At 30.0% G+C, this 26,413-nt stretch overlaps 1 protein-coding gene across 1 annotated transcript; it reads right to left on the reverse strand.

Moving 5' to 3' along the window:
- Nucleotides 1-627: 627 nt before the first annotated feature.
- Nucleotides 628-24,448, reverse strand: LOC100164026 (nose resistant to fluoxetine protein 6). Its single transcript, XM_001946592.5, has 13 exons — nucleotides 23,842-24,448; nucleotides 13,573-13,754; nucleotides 12,285-12,466; nucleotides 11,896-12,134; nucleotides 10,811-10,984; nucleotides 10,619-10,712; nucleotides 10,400-10,549; nucleotides 6,495-6,660; nucleotides 6,344-6,423; nucleotides 5,976-6,071; nucleotides 4,889-5,018; nucleotides 2,435-2,752; nucleotides 628-945 (listed from the first exon to the last, which is right to left on the reverse strand). Exons 1-13 carry the CDS (start codon nucleotides 24,371-24,373, stop codon nucleotides 781-783), a joined length of 2,508 nt encoding a protein of 835 aa, XP_001946627.2. The 5' UTR covers nucleotides 24,374-24,448; the 3' UTR covers nucleotides 628-780.
- Nucleotides 24,449-26,413: the final 1,965 nt, after the last annotated feature.

The following is a 26,413-nucleotide window of genomic DNA, read 5'->3' on the forward strand; positions in this document are numbered from 1 at the left end:
TTTTTATTCATTGGTTTGATATTTTAAAAATTATATTTGTTTTCAATTCAAAATTATTTGTAGTAATATGAAATTTCCATTAAAATATTACAAATCCACTATTATCTGATGAATTTAAATATTATTTAATTTTTATATATTTTTTACCATCAGAACTACTTACATCACAAAAATGTGTTAACATACAAAATTAATGATATTTGGTTCTAGTTTATTATTAAAATAAATTGTGCTGGAAAAATATACATCCTTTAGAGCTTGTGAAATTTATTCAAAAAAATATCACATATAATTTGAAAATATATTTATTGATTTATTATCCAGTATCCTACATTCAGTAAGAGACCAAATCATATCTTTGCCTGCTAGAATAGTACAAATACTCTTTGTGGTATCCATTATATCTTCATTTATCCCGACTCTATAATGACTCAACTACTCTAACGACAACATACAAAAATGACGAATTTATTATATAACAATACTAGGATTTTTTTTGAACATCAACGTATTCAGTGTCCAGCCTTAGGTATATCCAGTAAAATTGTATAATAATGTATTAATATAAATATTATAAGACAAGGAACTAATGAAGAGTTTTGGAGGGTGGAAAAAAACATTTAACAATTTTATTGGAAAACATATTTTATAATTTACATGATAATACCATTATTAATATTAGAAAATAATTTAATATAAACTATACTTAAACATCTTTATCGATGTATTATATCTATTTCTATTATTAAATATATAATATAATAATAACAGTTTTGAGTGTTACGAGTCTTGTAGTTCGGAACTGTTTTTTTCCATCGAGGTTTTCTTCACCTGTGGTGGTGATAACATAATTTTGAGCAGGTTCACCACGGGTGCTTCAAATGTAAGAGAAATGAAGAAGGATAACAAGAAAGACGCTACTGCGTTACCAAAGTACAATATCATCTGAAAAACACATTCGTATAAATATAATTAATAAACACTCATTCATTAGTAAGTTAAAAGTTTATTTTTATGTCTCATCCCCAAACAGTTACGACAAAAATATAAACTTTATTCGAATTAATTGATGGTATATGTATTATATTGCAAGGGCGGTAAGTGAGTTATTTTTCAGTCACAGACAACGTTTTCAGCACAAGCCACAGTCGAGAGCTGTATTTCACCTAAAACTGAAATTGCTTTCCCAGTTCCAACACATTATTTTTTGTCAAGCCTCAGTAGTTATTACTTATTTACAATAAACTGTTCTCGGTTTTTAAATTTATCAACATTTTCAATAAAAATAAAATTTTTTATGGAGCAGTTGTATGTGTAACCTACCTACTAGCTAGCTAGTATTTGATTTATTAGTCAAAACGTATCAATGCCTTAATGTATATTAAATATTAATCTAATTGGGACGGTAACTTCGGGATTTCCACCAGACTAAAAAATTTCAATTTTTAACACTTTAACTGACATTGAATATTACATTTTCAGCTCAGGCGTGACAAAATATGTTACGTTACAATATTGTTCAACGTTCATTTCAGGTTCACGGCTTTTAGCGATTAGTTGTATAAACGAACGTGCAATAATAAATCATTGTTACTTTCTCTACTGACACATATATACCTTTTTAGTAATAAAATATTTGTTTTTTAATTGATGTTATATGTTAGATATGTCTGATAATAACATTTGTAATTATTATCAATCACAAATCAATTGTCACTAATAATGTTTTGTAAAAACAATAAACAATATTACTATACTTATTTCCTTTATGATTTCCTACGTACTAAATCATTTATACGTCATGACAATTAAATTTACCTGCACCTATACGCTTTACGCGTGAACACACACACACAACCTCAATCACAACTATTCTGAATAATAAATTGCATCCAAGACTTACCTGTGTGATATCTATAGGTATTATATTTCCGTTTTTATTCAGAATTCATAAATAGCCGTTCGTTAGTGTTCGTGGGCAAAATGACACTTCAACGATGTAAAATCTCTTATTCACCAGCACACCGTGAAACTTATTGTACTTTCTTTGATCGCCCGTATTACGCAGTACTATACTTATGTTGTTATATGTAATAATAATATGGTGTACCTACTACAGTTAGGTACACGTTTGGTGTTAGTCACAAAAATTAAATAACATCTTGTCTTTTGATGCTAGTGAAAGTACTTATACGTGCAAGATTGTAATCATCGTTGTCGTAATAATAATTGGTATGTCATTTAAAAAAGAAAAAAGTGATCCGACGTATTATTATGCTTTTGTGCAACAATAATAATAATTAATTTGAAGCGTTGCCTGAATTAGTGAGAATAGTTCTTAAAAACTTGGAAACTATTGTCTCATACGAAACTATTATTTTAATAGAACGCAGTGTTATATAATTATTTAGATGTATGTGTTGACTGCACTTACCGTGATCAGATTGTGGAGGTGCAGAGGGCCGTCCATTTGGAAGTTGGTCATGGTCATGATGATGGGGTGGACCAAGTAGGCGCAGTACGTGAGACGGCTGAGGGGTTGGAGCAGGCGGCACGACAGCGCCGAGTTGACACATCCCCCGTGACCGGTACAACAGGCGATCACGATCCAGGCGAGCGCGGCGCCCCAGGCTGAATGGCCGACGGATGCATACAGGGCGGAACCGGCCAAGTCCAAGTGCACCACGTGAAGCCCGTACACCAGGTACGCCAGGCTGAACAGTGACAGGGACCAGCCCAGCACGACAGTTAGCTGTAGAATGTCGACACGATATAGTAATACATAATATTTATATATCTACGATATGTGTACAAACGATACTAATACATTTTAAAAGTTGACGAGTGACTAAAAGTGTTAGTGTCACTATTTTAAATTTATATTTATTATAGTCAGTGTTGTAGTGTAATAGACAGCATATCAAAATGCCAAAAACACCCCCCCCCCCCCCCCCGCTACTCCAGTGATATCACTGAACGCCTTTATTCATTCAAACCATCGTTTATTTCTTTTATGTGTCAATAATAATTATTACGTTGAATTGGTTTATTTATTTCCTATAAGATTTAGACATTTGGTTGGAGGCATAGATGGTTACGTACTATATAGATTACAGGTCCAATGTGATATGCGATGAAATTAATAATCAGTTGGATACCTTGGTATACATGAAACGTACAACGACGACCATAATACTTTGAACAAAAAATTGTTTTTTGATACACTAATGAGTAATGATATTTTTAGGGCATCATAAATTCTTCAAAGCAATAATTTTTTTACATAAAGGTAAAATAGGTTAAGTTTTTTCCATATAGAGGTCTGTCCTCAATAAAAAAAAACCAAAACTTCTGTCGGTATACGCGATCAAAAACATTTATTATGATCTTCGTAAAATAAAAGTACTATGTGTATAGTGTATAAATGTATAATATGGTCAATATCGCAGAGCAAATCATCGTAATATAATATTTGTTAATGTCAAGTGATCGAAAAAAGATAGCTACCTATTATTAGATTTGTTAAATAAATGACGTATTAATGTCAACCGACAGCTGCAATGTGTATCATTATAACGTGAAATCACAATAACTGTTGTTGAGTTTCTTTTATTTGCCTATCAACGTATAAACAACGATTTATTAACCATAAAAATTTCAAAAAAATGTATAAAACCATAAGTATATAAATATGGATGAATGGGACGTATCGGTTTACTTTTCATCTGTTCGAGTATATTCACTAGGGTGTTCCTTAATTTTCAATTTCAAAATATTATTGGTCTCACCCCCTAAATCGGTGTGTATACATATAAAAATGAACTGCAAACAATTTTAGGTCAATCAAATAAAGGTAACCCGTGCCGACTTGAAGTTGAAGTTTGAGCTTAATACATTTTTAAATAATTCTAGACATTTTTGGTATATCCGTAAATATTTTGTATTCCGTTATGAAAATCGTATTTTTTCATAATATGTTTTTTCAATATTATTCACGAAGTGGCAGTTTGAGTTTACCGCTAATGAAATAATTTATGTTTTTAATAGGTAGCGATATATTTTGTTTTATAACTTTTGTATAATAACTATTAACTATGTAGTGTATGCAGTATACTATGTCACTACCCGTACTTGTTTTATGTTTTTGTAATGAACAAAGAAACGTTACAATTTTCAAAGTACCTATACATACTCAAGCAATTAATCGCACAAATATAAATATTAATTAATCCACTAGAACTCCACGCCGTTTGGTTAAACATTTTTTTGGTTAACTGAAACAGGCACTTATTTTAATGATAACTGAATTAATATCAAATTGAATTTACCTACATTACGGTTTCGTAAAATAATGTAATGTATCTACTGCTAATTAATATGGTTTAGTTATTTTAGCTTCTGAACGTAATAACATAATATGGTTAATATATTATCAGCTCATAAAGTCTCGAAAAATAGTATAAGTATTTAGAACTATGTTAAGCATTAATTTTTATAATTAAATATTTTACAAAAAAGTGCATCCTTTAAAATTAAAATAAAGTAAAACAGTAACTGGCAATTGATGTGTTAATAGGATTATATTTATAATTAATTATTTAAGAACTCATTATAATGAGCGAATATCCAAAATTATACATTTTAATTAAATTATAATTAATTAAGCCTTGGGTATTTTTTTAAATAAACAGTTTATTCGTTTCACTACTACTAGTTATAATTTTAAATACAAATATAACTATGGAACAGCTCATCAACTACTTATGACCATTTCCCCACTTTTTAAAGAAAGAAATAAAAATATATTAAAGTAAAATAGAAATCTAATTTTAATTTATCTTAAGTTAGATGTGTATTTAAGTTTTTATAATAATAGAATTATACTTACGAAGGACATTTTCACTTTGCATTTGGTAACAAACAAAAACCATCCAGCGAACATGCCGAATAAATAAGGTCCAAGTCTTGACCACGGTTTATCATAAAGCTGATCAAATAGTCCAAATGGTTCCTCTATCCTATAAATACATACTATTATTAATATTATAAACTGTAATTATAAAATGTTATTAAAAAAAACCGTTTAATATAATATCAAAAAATCTATCGCGACTAATTAAGAGTCTTTTTTATTATTAGTTATATTAAGTTGTAACTGTCAAACTATAATGAAAAACATAGCTATGTTGAACCACATTAGCTAAATCAAATTTTAAAAAAAGATTGGCAAGTGGGAACCGCCCTGCAGTACGGTAGGTGTTGAGTAGGTCGCTGCAATGGATGTGATAAATCTGAATTCAATGATACCTACCTATAATATCATTGTACACGAAAAATGTTTCTGAGCGAAAAATGGTCTGTCAGCGGTCAGCCTTATTACGAAGTATATATTATTATTATGGTATTATTATTACCTATTAAAGTAATCTATTTTACAATTACAGTAAGTTGAAATAATTTTTTTCGAAAACATTGCATTTAAAATGACATTGTGTGTATAAAGTAGGTATAATAATAATTTTTAAAAGTTTCAAGTACTCATAAACTATGTTTTTTAATTACAGAAACATAACTAAAATCGCATATCTTAGTTTTAAATATATAATTTCATCTGAATTTGAATTATGAATATGTATTTTTATATTTTTTGTTTACAGTATGGATTATTTATGACTTATGAAAAACTTTGTTTTCAAATTTCAGTTCTTAGCTATAAAAATTGAACATTTTATACATTTTTAACTTAAAACAAAATGATTTGCTAATGTTTGTGATTTTGATGAATTTTGTCGACATTTGAACTTCAATTTATTCTAAAAAATATTGTACCTATAGCCCATATGTAGGCTTTTCTTTATTATTTTTTTAATGATGCATTTTGAAGAACCTTGTATTTTGTATTTTAGATTGTATTTTCAAGCTCTTTGACCCAGCGAAAAATTGTTTATTGAAATTTTTATTTTGTAATGCCTTACCTTGCTCTAAAATTGTAATGCACTGCAACGAATATTGTGACGACCCATGATCCGATTAAAAACGCCACCAATCCAATAACGGCTCCTTTGAAATGTCTAGAATAAAATCGGTCATTGATAAAATAATAATTGACTTATACATGTTAACATTTTATTCCGTTTCTATTCATCTATCAATAGAAACGAAATGTCTCTTGTATACATTTAGTCGTATCATTCATGTTTTATGTAATTATTGAAATCATCTCTAGGGCTCAATATTTGACAATTCATTTTTAATTTAATGGTACCTTTATGGCCATATAATATACAATATACCATGCATAATATAGTTAAAGCATTTTTAAGGTCAATGATTAATTATTTACCTGGCAGAAACGAGAAGTAATATGACAGCTAAGACATAGAATTGCGTATCGTTGGACATATACCAACTCCACAACATGCACTGTAAAAAAACATAAAATGTTTGAAATTGCTTATGCTCAATGAATAGATAAATAATAAATTGATAATCACCATTTCATTTCTGGGATACAAGCTGTTTATGTATAGCATATTTCTCCACCAATAATCAGCGCAACTAATATGGTTGTTGTTCTCCGGTTCAAATACGGAATTGTTTCGAAGCCATCGGCTAGACACCTCCGCCATTAAAAGGACGATCATGTACGCTGGCGTTAATCTATAAAATTAGTATGTAGGTACATTACAATTTTTACATACACACATGATCAGAATTTAATTTATTTCATGTCTATCGGACATAGTTAAAATAACATATTTTGAGCGGTCAACTATGCGAATATATTATACTAATGATAAATTTCGGAAGATGATCAAATTGAATATGAAAAGATCTTAACCCGTAATGTTATATTATTACCGCAGTTCAATGTTCAAATGAAACTAATGAGTGATTAAGGCATTAAGCACCTTTACAGAGTCTAATAAAAAATTAAACGTTAAATGGGTTAAAGTATTAAGAATAATGTTAAATAATGGGATAATTTTGAAAATTAGTGAAATAGTTAAATTCGATAATTATTAGTAAAAAGGTATTAACTGATAATTTTTTTTTTTTAACGAGAAAAGAAAATGGGGAAACGATTAATATAAAGACCACTTTGGTATTTGTGTGTCATCATTTATTTCTCCACGACCATATAATAAGGCGTTTATAGTGGTTTACTCCTCTTTTGTTTGAAATGTTTTCGAAATATAAAACGAAAGTGGTCTTAAACTTTCACACGTGTACTACAAAATCCGAATTTACGAACACCAGGCCACCACATAAAATAAGCGTGTGAACAATTATAATTAAAGAAAATAACCAAAAGAAAAATTACACGAAAACTTTTGACTGAGCAGTGCGGTACTTCAAACATATATTATGTAATTTAATGATAATTGTTCACGTAGGTAGGCACAGATAAAATATTTACTTATAAAGGACTAAAGGAGCATTTGTCTTTAACATTTCCAAATGCCTCAAAGTCATGAGACATCAGGCAAATATGAAACAATATGGTAACGCATATTATTTATTTTAAATAGACTAATTTTATTAAAATTAGTGTGTTTCTACTTATTCTAGGTATTAGCTTGCTAATTATATTATAGATTAGAATAGGAACGGTTTAATTTTACCTATCAAATTGGTGAGTTTATTATTAAAATATTTTCAAAAATTTCATATGACGGTTTTTGACCATTATTGATTTTGATTTATCATACAGCAACTTGACCATTCAAATTTGAAAAATAAAAAGTAGTAACCAAAAACAACAATATTTTTTTTTTGTAACTCATTTCTTAATATTACCTATGCGTATAACAATTGGTACCCTCCCTAGTCGGAACGCAGAATACCAAATAATATCCATTGACCATTATACTATAATTAATGCCAAAACGTGTTACAGTTCGTACCTAATTTAATTATACATGTTTGTATTATATTATATATTGTTATGAATTATGATATACGCTAAACACCAAATACACAATATTAATGAACACAGTAACACACCATGATTACAGTTGTGAGTTTGTTCAATAAAGATACTTTGATGGTATCATTTTTCTAGTTGCAACGTATAGATTTCATAACAATAGAAAATATTATTTACGTTTAATTGTGTTTTATAACAGTTTATGCGAACGGAAATATTATGCGTATACAAAATGTGATTAAAATATTATCTACTTTCACTACAATATTAATTTTAATTATCAAACACTTTTTTCTTTCTTTTTAACAACCGTCGAAGAATGGAAGAAATATAATAATATTACAATATTAGCAAAGCAAGTTTAATTTATTTTTATAAAAACATTAAATAAAAAGTCATTACTCTCGATCGTCTTTACGATAAATATTTGATTATAATATTATACATATTCTGTGTATATAATTTATCATTACTAAGAAACGCATATCGTAATAAAATATTAGTTTTGTTATCTACTGCTATTACATTGCAGACATTATTAATGTATAAAAAATAACTTGGTCACAAAATGCATTCATTTATAATATTGGGTAATGGATTATACAAGGGAAGGACTGCGAGTAAGCCTACGCAGCCTACACCAAACTAGAAAACTCAAAACATTTTGATTAAGTTTGTATAAATAGTATGTACGACACAACCTAAATATTAATGTAGCGATCAGAGGAGAATAAATAATTTTCCAGTTTTAGCGGACTGTATCCTATACCGCGTGTCGTATATAATATATATATACATTAGACACGTGCAGTGTGAATCGTTTATATTGTGCTTTCGTATAGGTATTCTTGCACATATCATAAGCTTGTCCATATTTTTACGCAATATCATATTATAATATATACGAAAGAGAAAAAATATCAAAAAAATAACTTGAACGTACTTGAACTCGTCGTGCATCGATGTATACAAACTAAATACAAGTAAAAGTAGGTCCTTGCAGAATACTTTTCTGATTAGACAAGCGTTACCATCCAAGTTTGCTGCTGCAAGTACGGCAGTATGCATTCTCGTCGTATATTGTACGGATTGATCGCGACGTTTAAATCTAATATTAACGGTCATGTGTGGTTCTAACGAAATATATAACACAACCGAAATTATAGTTATCAGACGTACCTGTTACGCGATATCATTTCCTGTCATTATTTTGTAATGCGCATTTTGTATTTTGTGGACCATTAAAATAAAATCTAACAACATTATACGAGTATTACGATATTATGTACCTACTTTATAATTGTGCACCAATAATTGGTGATTACATATATTTCGGTATATTATCTACTACGAATGCAATATCCACCGGACTATAGGGTCATGAGTTAAAATGTTTAAATAGCGATACGAGCATAATATCATTATAATCATAAAGAATGGTCGTGTACAATCTAAACGTAACGCTATTAACCTATGTAATATTGTGACTATAATTATTATACGATTTGTGTTGAACGTCTAATTAATAGTTTTTTTATACCTATAGCGGTGAATACATATTTTGTAATAGCAATGTTTTATTTCATTTTACGAAATTTGTGTATGCAATGATAGAAAATAGTTGTTAAATGACCTAGTCCGGTTGGATAATCGGTACATATAACGCATAATTTTTAATTTTAGTCGATAATAATATTCATTTTAGTCGATTATATTATTTACCTTTTTTTGCAAATGGCGCTATATATGTACGGTAGTAGGCCCGAGGCTTAGTTCGGACGCCTATTTGTCAGAATTTCTAATTGGGCACCCGTAGGTTTCTGCCATTCCCGATTATATTATTTAACTGTCGTAGTTTAAGTTGGATGTAAAATATATTTTTTTATTACATTTATGAAAAATGTATTGCAATTGTACTACATTTTTTTAATACAAAAGATGTAGGTACCTACAAGATTAAATAAATCAATCAAAATATATAACTGTAAAATTAGGTATCATTTACTACTAAAGAAATAATGAACTTTTAATTTATGATTATTGAATATCAAGATCATAATAGATTAGGAAATAACAATAAGGCATAGGTTATAAGTTGACTTATACAATTTGTTACAACCAACAGTACCGAAACATATTAAACTGGTGGTGTCGAATTCAATAATATAATTATATTAACATTCAAATTTATAATGTACTCTTCGGTCCTCGGATTGACCTTAAAGAGAAATTTTGTGGTACAAATTAAAAAATGTTTTTATTATTTTTAATAGACATTTTTTTTCATGTTTGAATACTGAAAGTTTCACTTATAAAGTATAAAATATAAGAATATTTTTATATACTTATTTAGTTTCAATTATTCAAGATTAAATTATCATATTTTAATAATATAACTTACCTACGTACCTACTTATAATTTTGTTTAAAAAATGTATTCATAATACATTTTATATAATATATTTTTACCTGATAAATCTATATCCCAGCAATTTGAAAAATTTAATTGTATCGTTTCTCAGGATGGAAGAACTACATTTCGGTGTTCGAGATACAGCTACTTCTGGTCCGTCTTTTTTGTTAGTCGTTTTATAATACAAATACGTAACCAATAGACCACTGGAAATGTGGACAACGTTAAATTAGAAATTATCATAATATAATGTTTATAATTACTAATAATTTTACCTGATAAAAAAGAAAGTATCTACGGAAAACGTTGCGTTGCTCACTGTTTGGAACATAAAGTTCCTTTCGGTTAATGTCCGTAACATCTTGTTTTCTACACACATATTAAAGAAAAATATATTATTAGTCATTAGCTTTCGTTATCATAATCTAAATCCATTTATCATGCATATATAAAACTGTTGAACTCACCTGCGATTGAAAATACTTGCAAGTACGTGTGTACCATGATAACCCAAGCCAAACTTAAAAATCGAAGTCCGTGCACACAAGTTAGCGATTCAGATGGAGCGGGTCCACAGTGTAAAATTTTTCGACCGTTGCTTACAGCCGAAAAAGCCAAAAGAATTTGTTCATTGCGACTGACTATGCAAAATAAGAACATGTGGTATGAATGTAAATATTTGTTAAAATATAGTTATGGAAAAATGTATTTTATCCAAGCGTAATATACATAGTCAATACGATTATAAATCTACCCCAGCAAACATTTATGCTTAGTACATGTAGAATGAAATTAGGTACCCAAATATAGTAGATATAAGGCCCCAACAAAAATATTTAAAATGTCAATCAAAGAAAATTATTTTTTACTTAATATGGTATAAACTATAAGTTATTATATTAATTATTAAGTTTAATAGATTTTCAAAAAAAAAAAAAAATGTTTATGTATGGATTTTTTTGGTTTAAGATACAAGTAAAAGTACGATATAAGTACCTACAGAAAAAATACAGTCAAATTTAACTTATTGGATTCATAAAGACGTTTTTAACATTATTGTAATAATCGTATCCTATTCAATATATTTTTCCCATAGTTCACAATTTGATCCATTGTATATTCATATACTAATGTTGGTAGCCTGTTATTGAATATTAATTATCAAAAAATAACCAAACAAATGAAATAAAGAATAACAAAATGTAATAGATACAACAATAAATTAACATATAAATTACCTTATTATAAAGAATGACAAAGTGTAGAAAAACTGTTTGAAGAATAATAAATATCATTTTGAAGGACAATTTATTGAAACAACAAAAATATTTATAATTGAATAATTAGTTATTAAAAACATTTGAAAAGTCTTAAGAGAATTTCAGCGCACTATTTGTTTTTTTTCTCTGGCCCACGCGCAGTATAGCAAATATATGTTAAAATTAGATAGAATTTCCAAATAGGTAAGAGAAAAAAATCATTTAACTATTTCCATTATAAATATTAATTTTTAATTCATTGAAAATGTAATATTTTTTTTATGATATATTACCTTTAAATAACATGTCTGGTTCGTCTAAGTTTCCGTTATCATTTCCACAACCCTTCATATTTTGCATCTTTTCAATTGCTTGCATTTTATCCAATGTAAATTCTACTTTTGAATCGCTTTCATTATTGTTACCTTGAACTATTTGTCTTTTTTTGAATTCTCTACCTTTTCGACCTTCTAATATCATTTCATATCCTGATCCCACAATTGTCAATATAGTTACTAGCCCAACAACAATCCTGAAACCCATAATAAAAACATACTATTACAAATAATATAAAATATTTCAATCAATATTATTGAAATTAATATTATATTAAGCGTTTTTTTTCAAGTGAATATCAAAATATATTTTTCAAATTCACTAAACTAACTAAATATTTACTTACAATAATATTTGAAATTTACTATCCGACCATAGAGTGTATGTACCAGGCACAGGTCTGACATTGAGTACGCTATAACTGCGATAATTAGATTCACTATCTTCCTTGGGAACACTAACCATATTTTGCACTTCTGTAGAACTGCAATCTTTTGGCATACACAGACCAAGTGAAATCAGTCTAGTCTATAACAGCAATAATTGTTTGATACGACCATGTCATTTAAATGCATTAAATATTTATCAAGACATTACAATATTTGTTTGATATTAAAGTAGCGTGCTATGGTTTTTTAAATCTAAATATTTATTATAGATAGGTACGTTAATATTATGTAGCAGCGATCGAGCATATATTATGTATTTAAAACATTTTGTCTATAAGCAAATCAATAATAAACATCCCAGCCAATAGCCTAACCTTAGTTAGACTCGATAAAAAATAAAATAATTAAACACCCGAATGTTTATACTACGCCATAATTATGAATAGCAAACAAAGTTGATGTTTGAAAATAATAAAATGTGAAAATTATAATATAAGGATTATATTATGCACCTAGTTAAAATTTTGGAAAAAAATTAAATGTTTTAAATTGTGTACAATTGCCATTTGACGTATTATATATTATTATTTATATGACAACAAAGGAATAAATATTATCAAGGCAGTTGACTCTCGTAATTGTTGTGCTTTCTCTGATAAATGACGATCTACCATTTTGAAAATCTTGACAGCCTACAGCCTTATGACCTTTGAGTTTTGACATTTTTGTATATTTTATTTAAATAATTCATGCTGTAATATTTTATCTATCGTCATCACATGACTCTTGTTTTTATTTACCGATATATATACATATATATATATATATATTTATAACGTACTATAATTTTTCATTTACGTTCGTGACAGCACATCTAACTAACTCATCGTTTGACCTAACGCGTATTATAATGCATAATAATGTACCACACACGTGTGCAGTATAAAAATATATTATATTATATAGGTAACTTAATTATACCCGCCACTTAGATCAAACCAACCGTTAATCTGTGGTTTTACTCGTTAGGCAGATATTAGGTCCTATTATATAACACCTATTTAGTTTAGGTACCATATGACGATATAAGTAATATAATCAACTCATAATTGAACAGAGTTTGTAATACAATGTATCATGCATGATACAACTTGCACTCTCTAGTTTGTCTCATATATAATTTATATAATTTGTCGTATTATTATATATTGTTAATTATTAAACGATATAGCTGCCAGTACTTACTCTGGGGGTCAACTGATCATGTAATTTGATCGCCAATTTCGCAACATAGAATTTAGCTTCGAAAGGTGGCACGTATTGATTGGTCGCTTTGTTCTGTAATTCTTTGCAGAGAGTATGAGATCCCAACCAAAAATCATTACCGAAAAACAGCTGTGACGAGTAACGTCCACTGGCGTCGGCCACTGAAAAATAATATTTTGTTATTATTTCACTTTATTTGAGAATATACATTATCTATAGGTATATATTTAAATGGAGACAAAAATGTATAACAATTCATCAATCGAGAACGGCTGGTCCGATTCGGCTTAAATTTTTTTTAAGATGTTCGTGACTGCCAGGAGAAGGTTTTTACGAAATAAAATTTTAGGAAAATCCACCGGAAAGGTAGGAAATATCAAATCTGTATGTCAAAAATACAACAGTGGCGCAACAGTGCATTATATTATATTGGTTGCTATTGATTAATCGGGCACGTTTGTTGATTTCATATAATATAAAAATGAATCGCAGAATGTGTTGCAAAGCGCAATAATTCTACTGTTCGTGTGTTGTGACTGAACTCCTCCTAAATGGTTAGACCGATTTGAATGAATTTTTTTGTATGCGTTTGCGTTTATTCATCTGATTTTAGTACGGTTAGGTTAGGTTAGGATTTTGTATTAATTGATTATATGAATCCACCATAGGTAGAATACGACAAACTTGGTATAACTTTGATACTTTAGAGTTAAATCATACACTAACGTACATACAGCACGGGGTGCGCGATCTACCACAGGTAGATTGCCTACCTGATAATGTACTGCTGCAAATCAGAATTTTTATTCCGGGCAACGGAAAAGTTAAGATTAATTTTGAAACCATACACCGAATATTAAGTAACGAATTGGGTTTGAGTCACATATAGTTGGTACACTTAATGGGCAACGAAGTGCACGGGTTCAGCTAGTATAATTATATATTGACATACGTTATAAGTGCAAAAAATTAAAGAAAAAAAAGTTTGTAATTGTACAACACTAAAATATGATATAGGTATGGACTATTGATATAACTAAACTGTTATACAAAGAATGAAAGGACTACATTTTAAAATAATCCAAAAACAATAGACTTAATGTCTTGTCACTGGAAGAATTAAAAGAATTATGGTTTTTTTATTTGCTTGAAAGCATGTTAATTTTTCCATCAAATTCATCTTTTCTAGTATTTGCGGAATTTTTGTTGTCAGCCAACAGAGGTATACATAATACAGGATTTGGGTGGCCCAAATACTTTCTTTTCACATTTAATTTTTTTTCCTTCTCATATTAGAGCTATCGTGAAAGTGGTTAAACTGGTCAAGAAATCGAGACCTTGGTTAGTCATGTATGAATGGAATGGCGTGTATGTACGCTTGCCCGCGATAATTTCGATTTGTTTTCAAGGTTATCCGACTGAAGAACTGATCGTCTATTTATTAATAATATAAATGTATTTCTTATATATATAACGCATTTGTCGATTTCATATTCAGTGATATAATAATGGTACAATTGTGATTAAGAACAGAATTCAATTAAATATTTTAAAAATATATTTACATTGCTCTTTGGTGAAACTTCGATCGGTTACGATTACGAGAGTCGTTATAATATGGACGTGGAGTGGCTAATTTTTTCTGGACTTGAACAAATAACAAACATCTTATACGAAGAAAAAAAATAAAACACTTTCTTTTTTCTCACATGCTAAATTTACAATTGCGGAGTATAATACGACAGTTATTATTTAATTAGTAAACTTCTAAGATTCATAAGATACTTTCCAACACCTTTTTACTAAATTTTTAATGAAGAATATTTTATAAGGCCTTCTATAACTTAAGATAAATATAATGAAGGAAACTTGAATTGTAAAATGTCCTATTACAGGCACACATATAGTACACATTACGTCATAATTCCTACGTCTGTATTTTTATTAACTTAAAAATAATTTGTATCAGTTTAAAAAAATGTGTTTACATTTGCATCTTTGTTCGTTAGAGCGATTGGATTAAAATTAATATGTTAGGTATAATATTTATTATTCGAATATAATTAAATTGTTTTATCCCAGGCTTTAGAAATATTTTGAATGTCCGTGGCGCGTTACGTGTGTCAAAAGAAGTGACGGTTCCGAAAACAATTTTCTAAACCAGCAAGTCATTATAAACTTAATGATTAGTAAACACAAACAATACATGTGGATTGTTTGTAGAATCCACAATTAATTTGCAAATAGTAACTAATAGTAGTAACAAAATAATATAATATGTAGCTAGGGAGACAAACAATATTTTCTGTAGACTATTATATTATATTTATATTATATAATAGGTACCAGTTTAAAATATTTGAAAAACGTCAAGTCTAGAATTCTTTTATAATTTATTCAGATCTTCCATAGTTCAGAACTATTCGTGCGTTTTAGTATTTTTAAATTAGAGCTTAAGTATTTATTGAAAAATCCTGTTACATACATTCAACCTTCATGTACATATAATTTATATTTTTTAAATTTTCACATAACTATTATTAGGTAACAACTAACAAGTAACTTGCTAATTATATGATTTGTGTAGCCTGTGTCGTAGGTACACGAAGTTAATGAAATTTAAGTAGATATCGTCTATCGATTAATCCAATGACGGTGTTTATATTTGGAATAATACGTGATAATCACTCGGCATCGTGTCATAAATATATTACTTATAAGTTATACCTATTAATTGCAGTGCATTGTAATTTGTAGAAATCATTTATTGAGTAATAAGTATGAGGCATACTAATATACTATACATATAGGCTATAACAATAATCCATAAATTATAGTAGAAACGCATCATACATAACTTTATCATTAGGTACTGGTATGATAATACAGGTCAAGTTAATAAAATTTACTTGATAATCTACTAAAATGTAAATATTTATAAGAAAAGTTATATTATTTTATACTTGCATAAGTTCACAAAATAATTAAAATGTAAATAAATGTTATGAAATTCGAAACAGAAAACTGTACACATAGGTACACAGGTAGTCAGATAGGTATAATATTAAATAATCATCTGCAGTTAAATAATAATACTCATTGGCGTGCACGCGTTCTGTGCAAGGTGCAGTGTACCAGCAATATTTTTGAGGTCCAAATCCCTATCTCACCTTATTAGTTGTTAAATATTATATTATCTCATAAAATATTTAATTTAAATAGTGATTATCGTTTTAACATTTTAACTTAAACCAAAATATCTTGAAAAAATTATGTGTATTTATTATTATTATATTAATTACATAGGTACATGTTAAGAATAATTTTATATTATACAGTGTCGTAAACATCCCCAAGGCTCGAGGTATCAAATCTCCTCTGAGTTATTTTAAACGTTTTAAGCATACAATATTAATTTATTGTTTTCGATAAAATGTGTATACTATCAGATGGCCTTTAGTCGGTGCACAACAGTAGTAACGTTATAATGTCGTATTCAACGCGTAGGTGCCCAAATAGGTATATTATTGACAACGTCATTACCTCTTTATTCGTACGGACGAAAAAACATATGCAATCAATAACCAGCAATTTTATATAGCACGTCACTCGGTCGTGTCTAAGCGTTATTTTATTTATTGCTATAATAATAATATATTTGATATCGGTTGACATTATTGACACGATAATAATAATATAACGAACGATTTTTACGGGTATTTAAAAATATAAAAGATGGATAGCGCAAATAACGCTCGACCTACACTCGTACGAAAAAACTAAAAGTAAGTAATATAATACCTAACAACAAATGACAACCACACCGAGAACGCGGAAAGCGATTTGTTCGACTAATTTTTAACTCGCGTTCGTAAAATCATAATAAATTATACGCCCGCTAAAAATGTTGTTGTTAAGGAAAACGTATCATAGTGCTCACGCGGGCGCAGACGTTCACGGACCGCCCATATGAAAGCGCGTGACTTTACCGTTTCCTGCGTTCTTATAATTTTCGATAATTCGCAAATGGTTTTCCACGCGATAATAATATCGCAAGTGCACGGTGATATCGGTGTGTCAAATCGAGAAATTATCAACGGTGTAAATTTTTCCATATTTTTTTTCTCGCTCTTTGTATATCACCAACAAAATTTCCACCGCGCATTTGATTCGCGTATTATATAGTAATGACAATAATAAAACGAAACGTACGATATACAACGTAAGTACCTACCTAATGATTCCGCGTTTTGGAATTATAAACTGTTAATATAGTTGGTATTACACGCATACATACACCGGCCGGTACGGACGTGGTTATATTTCCCAATTTGTCTCATATTGTGCACGCTTATCTTATAAGTAGGTATAGTCTCTGCCAGATATCTATCGGATTTCCGTATAAATATACATTGTGTAATACTGATACAAATCAACCGATAACCCGAATCACTATTATTACTTCCTAGTTCCCGATAGTTTTTCAAACGAAATCGTCAAAATCTATTCACTAGCTCGCGTCCATGCATAGGTACTCATCGAAACATTATAATACTTTAGTGTTACGGTCTGCACGCGTCCTGTCAACTTCGAATGGTAACTTTCTTGGAACGTCCGTTAAGCTCCATAAGTTTCAATAGTATATTTATTATTTTCTCCACTGTGAAGACAACTTAAGCAGCAATTTTTAATTATAATGCATTGATACCTATATAATTTGATGTTTAATGAGGTACTATAATTATTAATTATATACGTATTATACAGAACATTATAAGTTATAACTTGTAACCTATATAGGGCATAGCTAGCTAACCATTGTTACTAACAAAAAGTTCACGTTCATTTGCATATTTAAGATTTAAATAAAACTCATTTTTAACCAAAATTCACAATAACTCGTATTTTAAAACCTGGTTAATCAATATGAGGTTTTCTTTTTCTATTTACTAAATGCAATTTTTAAAAACGTATTCGGAGATACTTTTATAAACCCGAGAAGATTTTAAATAATTAATACGTTTCTAGGTACTGATAATTCATGGTAAAACAATGACGTCAGTGGTCAGTCATCTTATATATGAAAATGGTTAAACTGTGGAAGAAAGTACTGTAACTTGAAAAAACTGAAAAAAATTACCAACGCACAGCAGGGCTAAAACCAAATATTATATATGTTTGATTTATATTTAATTCTATTGAACAAGTGATACAATGGAATAGATTATACTTAACTTGGAAATAATTGACTTACATTTTAACTTTCTGAATAAGATTATAACATTATCATATCGCAACAAAGACGCAGAAAACTACTATGCATTTATACATAATATATAAAATAATATTTCATTGGTATAGTAGTTTCATGAAGCCGAATTAAATTAAAAATGTTTATGGAATATGAATCACTCTGCGAACCGGTTTTCGAGAGGAGTCGTTGGATTTGGTTTTTTATAGTAAAATGTTAATCTAAAATAATATTACAAGGTATGTTTTCATCGGACAGTGGTCGTATCCTCGTCGGTTTCTCAAACTAGACCTGAACTAGGCGTTCAGAATGTTTTGAAATTGTACGCGAATAAAAATTAGACATGGCCGAGCACGAATTGGCAAACAACCGGGTGGGTAGGCGGTTAATGATCATATAATAATATGATATTATTATAAACATTGATAAACCTTTCGATCCGACAATAATAATTATTATAATATTATAATATGCGCATGCGCGGTCACTGCATCGCTATCCGGACGATGAACACGCTGGGTCGTACCTATATTATAATATAGGTATATAATATAAAGTACATATTTTATAACACATACGGTCGACGACTGGTGACCGTTTCATTCACTAGACACATAATAATAATAATATAATATCGTATTGTTGATATTCATTTTACTACTTTGGAGTACTTATACGATTAATCGCCAGGACTTCGAATATTGTGTTCGTCCCGAAATCGCGTGGAAGAAGCATTTAGTATAATGATTAGACGGTTAGTAAAAAATTTTACGGATTCCTTTTTTAACATTAGTGTTAATCATAATTTGATATTAAATTAAACATATCGGACAGCGTTATCGGACGTGTATCGGATAATTGACGATTGCATCAAGCCCCCGTGAAAGTGATGGACGCCGATTATGATTTATACTTTCCATTCGCGTTGCAATAATATAACGTTTAAACTGCAGCCACTAGACTATACGCGGATTAGAAATGTACATATATTATCATTGTAGCGATTGTTATTACATAGTATGGCTATTATTTATATATTATTATTATTGGCTAAATTGATTCTAAGTACAATACAGTAATATTATATATTCCTAGCTATGGGAGTCGTTAGGATGTGACTACGATATACGTCGCATCTCACAAGTCTTTGCCGGTTGCATTAAAATTAAAAATAGTTTTTAACAATAATATGCTCGGACTTCGTCTGTGTGTACAGGCTAAGAGTACCTACATAATATTCAGCGACAAAGAAATCAAAATAATTTAAATTTTATAGGTACACGACCTACCTAGTCGAGCCATGAAAACATTCCTGATGACTTTTACTAAGTTCTGAGATTAATGTTTATAAACTTATTAATACAAACTCTTCTTATATTGGTGACGGATTATACATTACCCAATTACGATCGTTTCACTGTTCAGTGTTCGAGAGATTTAACAAATTGACTGCATTATGTATCAATGTATGTAATATGTGATACACGTCAAACTTTCAATTGTTGCCCTTAATATTTTACTTACACTTGCCAATTGCGTCTTGAGTATCATTATGATACTCAGCCTGAGTTAATAAAGCTATTGAGAGTATAAATATACTCAAGGCGTTTGTTGCAAGATCAGTGAAATTGGTAGGGCAGTCAACGATTTTATAATTACAATTCAATAGATTTCTACTAAACTGTTTTTCGGACGTGTGTAAGCTGTCACTGGTATATTATTATCTATTTGTATTTCAATTCGTTTCGTTTCAAATGGAACCACTATAATATATGACACTATATACATGTAGTTTCGATCAAAATTCTTAAACTACTCAGATTCATAAAAACTAGGCCTGGTATAGGATTTTGGGATCATAAAACAATACTTACGATTATTTAGGTAGTAAGATTTTGTTCAAACTGTTTCTTATGAAAGGTACGTGTCTGTATTGCATACATAAAAAATATTTTTAAATGTCTATTAGTTTTGAAGTATAAATCATAATTTTTCGTCAGTCTATGTATTATTTACATTAAAATGTTTCCCTAATTCCTCATCATCAGCTAAATAATAGTCTAATATGAATATATGATTTAAATTGATAATAATGTAACTTAATTGAATAATGTAATTAATGAAGTATTAATAAAATTGCTTTTTCAAAAATAGTCATTAATTAAATAAGTCAATCAATCGAATTTTATTAATAATAATTACCTACCTACTGAAATACATAATATGACAAATTATTAACTATATTCACATATAAGTATAAACTTATACCACGTAACTTATACGTTATTTATCGCTAAAATATTTTCTTAGTAAGCAATGCGTATTATTTTTATTTTACAGCACATTCTATTGAAATTGGAGAGGGAATAAACCTTGTGGTTTCTCTTAATTCAAAACAAACATATAAACATATATCTTAGACAAACAAACAAATGATGACCACAGTTTAAATAACATATCTTAAGGCATAGTTGTCACCAGAAAACCACACTCGTTCGTGTATATAAAAAAATATGTTACGGCCATTTAGTGTTGTTTGAAAACGTGAATTCTCTTGTCGTGTCTTAAATCATTTCCGAAATCAGTTTAGAAAGTTTTTATGAGCCGCATTCAAACTCTGCCAAATTATTTGATGAAAATAAAGCAAAAGTTTGACTTCACAAGTTTATAAAAATGTTAAAATATATAAATAAATAACAAGGAAATATATTTGTTCGTTTTTTCTGTCTTCGTATCAATAAACACTGTACGGTTGATTCGTTAAACATGAAATAAATTTTCTTTCATTTTTGTAACCATTATATATATAACCAATAATATTATTTCCAACTACGCATTCATTTACTGCTCTAATTTGTACAACGCAATGAAACGCAATAATTGATCACTTAAGACATTCATCAGAGCTTTCTTCGAGAAATTTTCAATTATAAATTGGCAAAAAATAATATTATTTTGTTTAGATCCTTTTAGTCAGACATACCAGGAATTTAAATCTAACAAAATTAATACGAATTGTATATCTAAATGACGTGTACAAAAGGTTATTATAATATAAAACTAAATTAACGTTAAAAACGTTGACACACATAAATCGGAAGTTTAGAAAATTTGTATTTTTGTTTGTTTTTATATACCGACACGCAATTATTGGCATCACAAGATTCAATGGAAAGTACCATTGAACACAGAGTTTCTCGTTCAAGGTGGTCCGACTGGTTTTTTTCGCATTTATCCAGGGCGTCATAAATTTATATATTATTGTCTTCACATAGTTTTACTTTCTTCTGAGGTCTGAACATACAGACTTTAAGACTTATAAATTATAATATATATGGTTGTGGGGTACCATCAATTGATGATGCATTTCAATGTATTTACATCTGGACACTGAAATGTATTACTTAAAATGTTTACATGTATTAATATTATACCTATAGAGTATATAGAGAATAGTTAAGTGTGTGTTCATATCGTATGATTTAGTTTAGATTATATGACAAATAATTGATCCATTAAAACGTAAACAGATTTTTTTATCAATGTGTCAACGTGAGCATTACCTTCAAAGATCGTGTACAAATATGAACTTTGGATATATCAAGTACCTATTATTATGTAAATTATATAAAGAACTTATATAGTCTGGCTGTATACATTTATCTTAAAATATAATTATTCACATTCGCTATACAGTATACAATTTGTTCCAACTTGGAGAATTTTGAGGTATTTCAATACGATTTACTACGAAAACTGTATTATTTTTTTTTATAGTTTGTTTAACTTTAAATGTAGAGGTATTAATAGGTAAATCAAAATTGTATATATTAATTCAAACACCTAACTGAAACGTATTTTATCAATGAAGATCAATTAAAATAATTAATAAGTGATGGGGTGACAACAATTTGTGGATCAGAACGTGAAAATCGACTAACAAGTAAAAGGCCTATACTGTAGATTTCTTAGATAACATGGTATTTCTATGTAGGCAATAGAGATAGGCCAGATTGACTCAGAACATTGCACAACACAGTCAACATTTCCTTAACCAACCGATGAACCTTGAGATATTATGTTAATGTACAATATTGTACAAATAAATTAATACGGTTACAGACAATAAGTGTCCGAACTTTCTCGTAATGAATCATGCATTTCTACAGTGCAATTCATAAATTGGCAGTTGTATTGCCGAAACATTTAAAAGATAATTTGTTGCACTTATAAAACCGTGTAAATAATTATTAATATTAACAATAATAATATGGCAAATGACTATTCGACATTAAGAAACTAAAATAACCGTTTGTTGCACGGCCAAGCCATATAGGTAGCTACCTATTTAACACTTATTAACATGATTACAGTGTTAATATGCTGTCACGTTGATGAGACTTGGATAGTTGTAATAATAACACAAACAAATGCTCAATATAGTATACACTACGTAGGCGTTACAGAAATCTGTTCGAATCTTTATTAATGTTGAAAACTTGGAGTTTGTGTTTCCAGCAAGTTTAAGCAACGATAAATATTACAATAGTTAATATATTCTATACATTTACGACGCATTTCGATCACCTTGAGTGAGGTCAAAGGGTTTGTGATCGTCATACCGTGCAGGTATACACGCATGCGATACATCTTACAATTATATACTAGGCCTTATTCTAAATTTCTAACCGAATATTCTCATTTTATTTTTAAATTTCCACGTCCCATCTTATTAATATATACGTCATAAAATTATATATAAAATATCAAAATATTAAATAATTGTTGATCTTAAAAATCACCTAAACTAGTTAGTATATTACTATAACTTATAATGTAGTTTCAGACATCGGAACATCCTCGGATAAGGTATGGTAATAAGTATATAACAGCCATGGTCTGACCTTCCAGGCGTGAGCGTGGTATCGCGTATTGCCTTTGTCATAACTCGCATAGGTATAATGTAGGTATTATGTGATGCCTGATGCGACACTTACTTTTAGCCGCCCAAAACGATCCCCGGCGCAGTGCTTCCAGATAAGTCTTCATGACGTCCCGGCACTGGACGGACAGCATGGACGCGGCCGGAAGTTCGACGGGGTTCCACCGGTGAGGGTTGTACACGTTCGACAGCCACTCCAGGTCGGAAGTGTAGGGTCCGCTGTCAGTCGCAGTGTCGTTGTTCACCGCCACCGCTGCCGCCGTTCCAGTGCCCGAACCCGTCGCCGCGGCCATCATCATCACCATGGCCGACATCGCGTCCACCGCCTTAGCGGTCCTGGACACTTTTTGTATGTTGGTGGCTGCCGGCTTGCCGGTTAAAGTGCGGCCAGCCGACGATGTGTATGCCGACACTTCCTGGGACGAAGGCGGCCGGGCGGTCAGCTCGTCCGCCGCCAAAGACGTGTCTTCGGAAAACATCATCGCTGCCTCGTCCGAATCTTGACCGGCCGCTAACACGAAACAACACGTAACCGCCATCGCCACTACCGCCACTACCGTCGACATCGCTGATGCTGTTTTGGCCATCTTTTCGATGGTTGCGTACCGGACACCCGAACGCTTCTGCAAACTAACTCAGTCAGCGCCGTCGTCGTGGTCGTCACGTGTTCCTCTGCTCCCACCCTAAAACACCGTCGTCGTCGTAATGAACGCGCGTGATCTTCACGTGCGTATAATGGTGATGGTAGTGGCCGTGATGGTTGTGGTGGTGCAGATAGGCCCGACATGGATGACGAACACCTTTCACCTATAATCCGCGAGCGCGAAAGTGAAAATAGGTACTGGACGACCGGTTGTTCGATGGTCAAAACAAAAAATTTACTACATTGTTTAAACCCTTTTAGAAAATAATATATAGGTAGATAGTTATATAGTACCTACAGCTAATATATTGCTACAGATTGATTGAAAGAGATTCGTATTAGTTTTAGTGTAATTGCATGTGTACGTCACAATCTATTTATATAGGTAATTTACAATTGTATAGATCATTGATCATGAGTAAGCAGTAATATGAGATGATTAAATTATAAATAGTTCAACTAAAAATTGTTTGATATATTATATTCTAAGCCAACACATAATGCGACTTCTTATGAACTTGAACTTGAAGTAACTTATTTTAACTAATGTTTTCAGTCTTGGAGGTACCTACGTAGTAATTTTATATTAATTTTTCTAGAATAATTATTAAAAATCTCTTATCCTCATTTGACCCATCCAGTTTAGCATTGGTGCTCAACAACCGCTAAGATTTAAAAAAAATAGTGGTACAAAAACTATATCATATTGAAAAGAATATAGATTTCAGACAATTGTTTTTTTTTAAATCGTAATGATTACCTATATCGACTACCAATATTAATTGGATGGGTTGTACATATCTTTAAATGGTTTAAAAAAATGTAATCCAATTTTTGTAAACACTAATTATTAGTATTATACTGGTAAATAAATAAAAATTATTATTATTTTGAACAAAAATGTGACTATGGATTTTTAATATTTTTCAAATGTCATTGTAACACTCTATTAAGGGCCTTGTATTAAATTATCAAGCTTTTTAACCCAACGAATTCAATTTTGTTGATATTTATGAAAAAAAAAACTAAAAAATTGGAAACTGAAGAAGTCCGTAACAGTTTAAAACAAATCAAAATATTTTGAAAAATGTATAATGTATAGAAAATGCTAATATAAACAACCAGTGCAAAATTGTATGTATCTACGGTAATTTACTTTAGAGTTGCACCAAAAATCAAAATCGATTTTATCTAAACCCAATTTTGCGTAAAAATTCCCGTTTTTCCTAAACTTGTATTTTGTTTTTCCCGGCGCTTTTGAAAACTATTGGGAATTTTAAATTTTTTTACTTATTCACTTTTCCATCGAGCAAGATACTGTTGAAGAAAATCAAAGCAGTTTGAATGTTCCAATACGTGATGACAGACATACAAAAAAAAAACACACATCATTGTAGAACCAATACATTCATCGCTCCGCTTAGAATCTAAAAAAATGATTACGATGTTATATAATTTAGAACCGGTTAATAGTACTAAATATGAAGTACCAAAGTTAAACAAGTGTATATAACAGAATCTACTACAGTTAAATTAATGAAAAAAGGAAGGGGAAAGTGAGCGCCCACAGCCTAGGCGCAAATTGAGGGGGGCTTAGGGGGGGGGGGGGGCTTAGCCGCAGCCAAACTTAGCCGTAGTCCCCCCAAAAAAACATAGGACATACAATTTTAAAATGCTATATTTCAATGGTCTGCTTGCCTTTAATATATTTAGCCCCCCCCTCCCAGTCAAAAGTTGAAATTGCTCCTATGGCCCGCAGGCAAACGCATTTTAAGAAGCAAAAGCAAAATAATTCAGCTAAGAACTAGAGACTGAAGTCAATTTCGAATTACAAACCAAAACGACTAAATATAATTTAAATTCAAAGGTAGTAGAAATATGATCAGAGATTATTGATTAGAGATAGCAGTTAATACTAAAAACTAAAAAGCAAATAATTAAATAATGAACTTAAAAATAAACGTAAGAGGCCATGGTCAATAAT

The sequence above is a fragment of the Acyrthosiphon pisum genome, chromosome A3, assembly GCF_005508785.2.
Source record: "Acyrthosiphon pisum isolate AL4f chromosome A3, pea_aphid_22Mar2018_4r6ur, whole genome shotgun sequence".
In the NCBI taxonomy this organism is placed as follows: domain Eukaryota; kingdom Metazoa; phylum Arthropoda; class Insecta; order Hemiptera; family Aphididae; genus Acyrthosiphon; species Acyrthosiphon pisum.

Coding starts and splice junctions, on each gene's coding strand:
- LOC100164026 (XM_001946592.5), bottom strand. CDS start 24,373: ATGGCCAAAACAGCATCAGCGATGTCGACGGTAGTGGCGGTAGTGGCG. Junction 10,713..10,810: donor GCAAGTATTTTCAATCGCAG/GTGAGTTCAACA, acceptor ATATGTGTGTAG/AAAACAAGATGTTACGGACA. Junction 6,424..6,494: donor TGTATCCCAGAAATGAAATG/GTGATTATCAAT, acceptor GTTTTTTTACAG/TGCATGTTGTGGAGTTGGTA.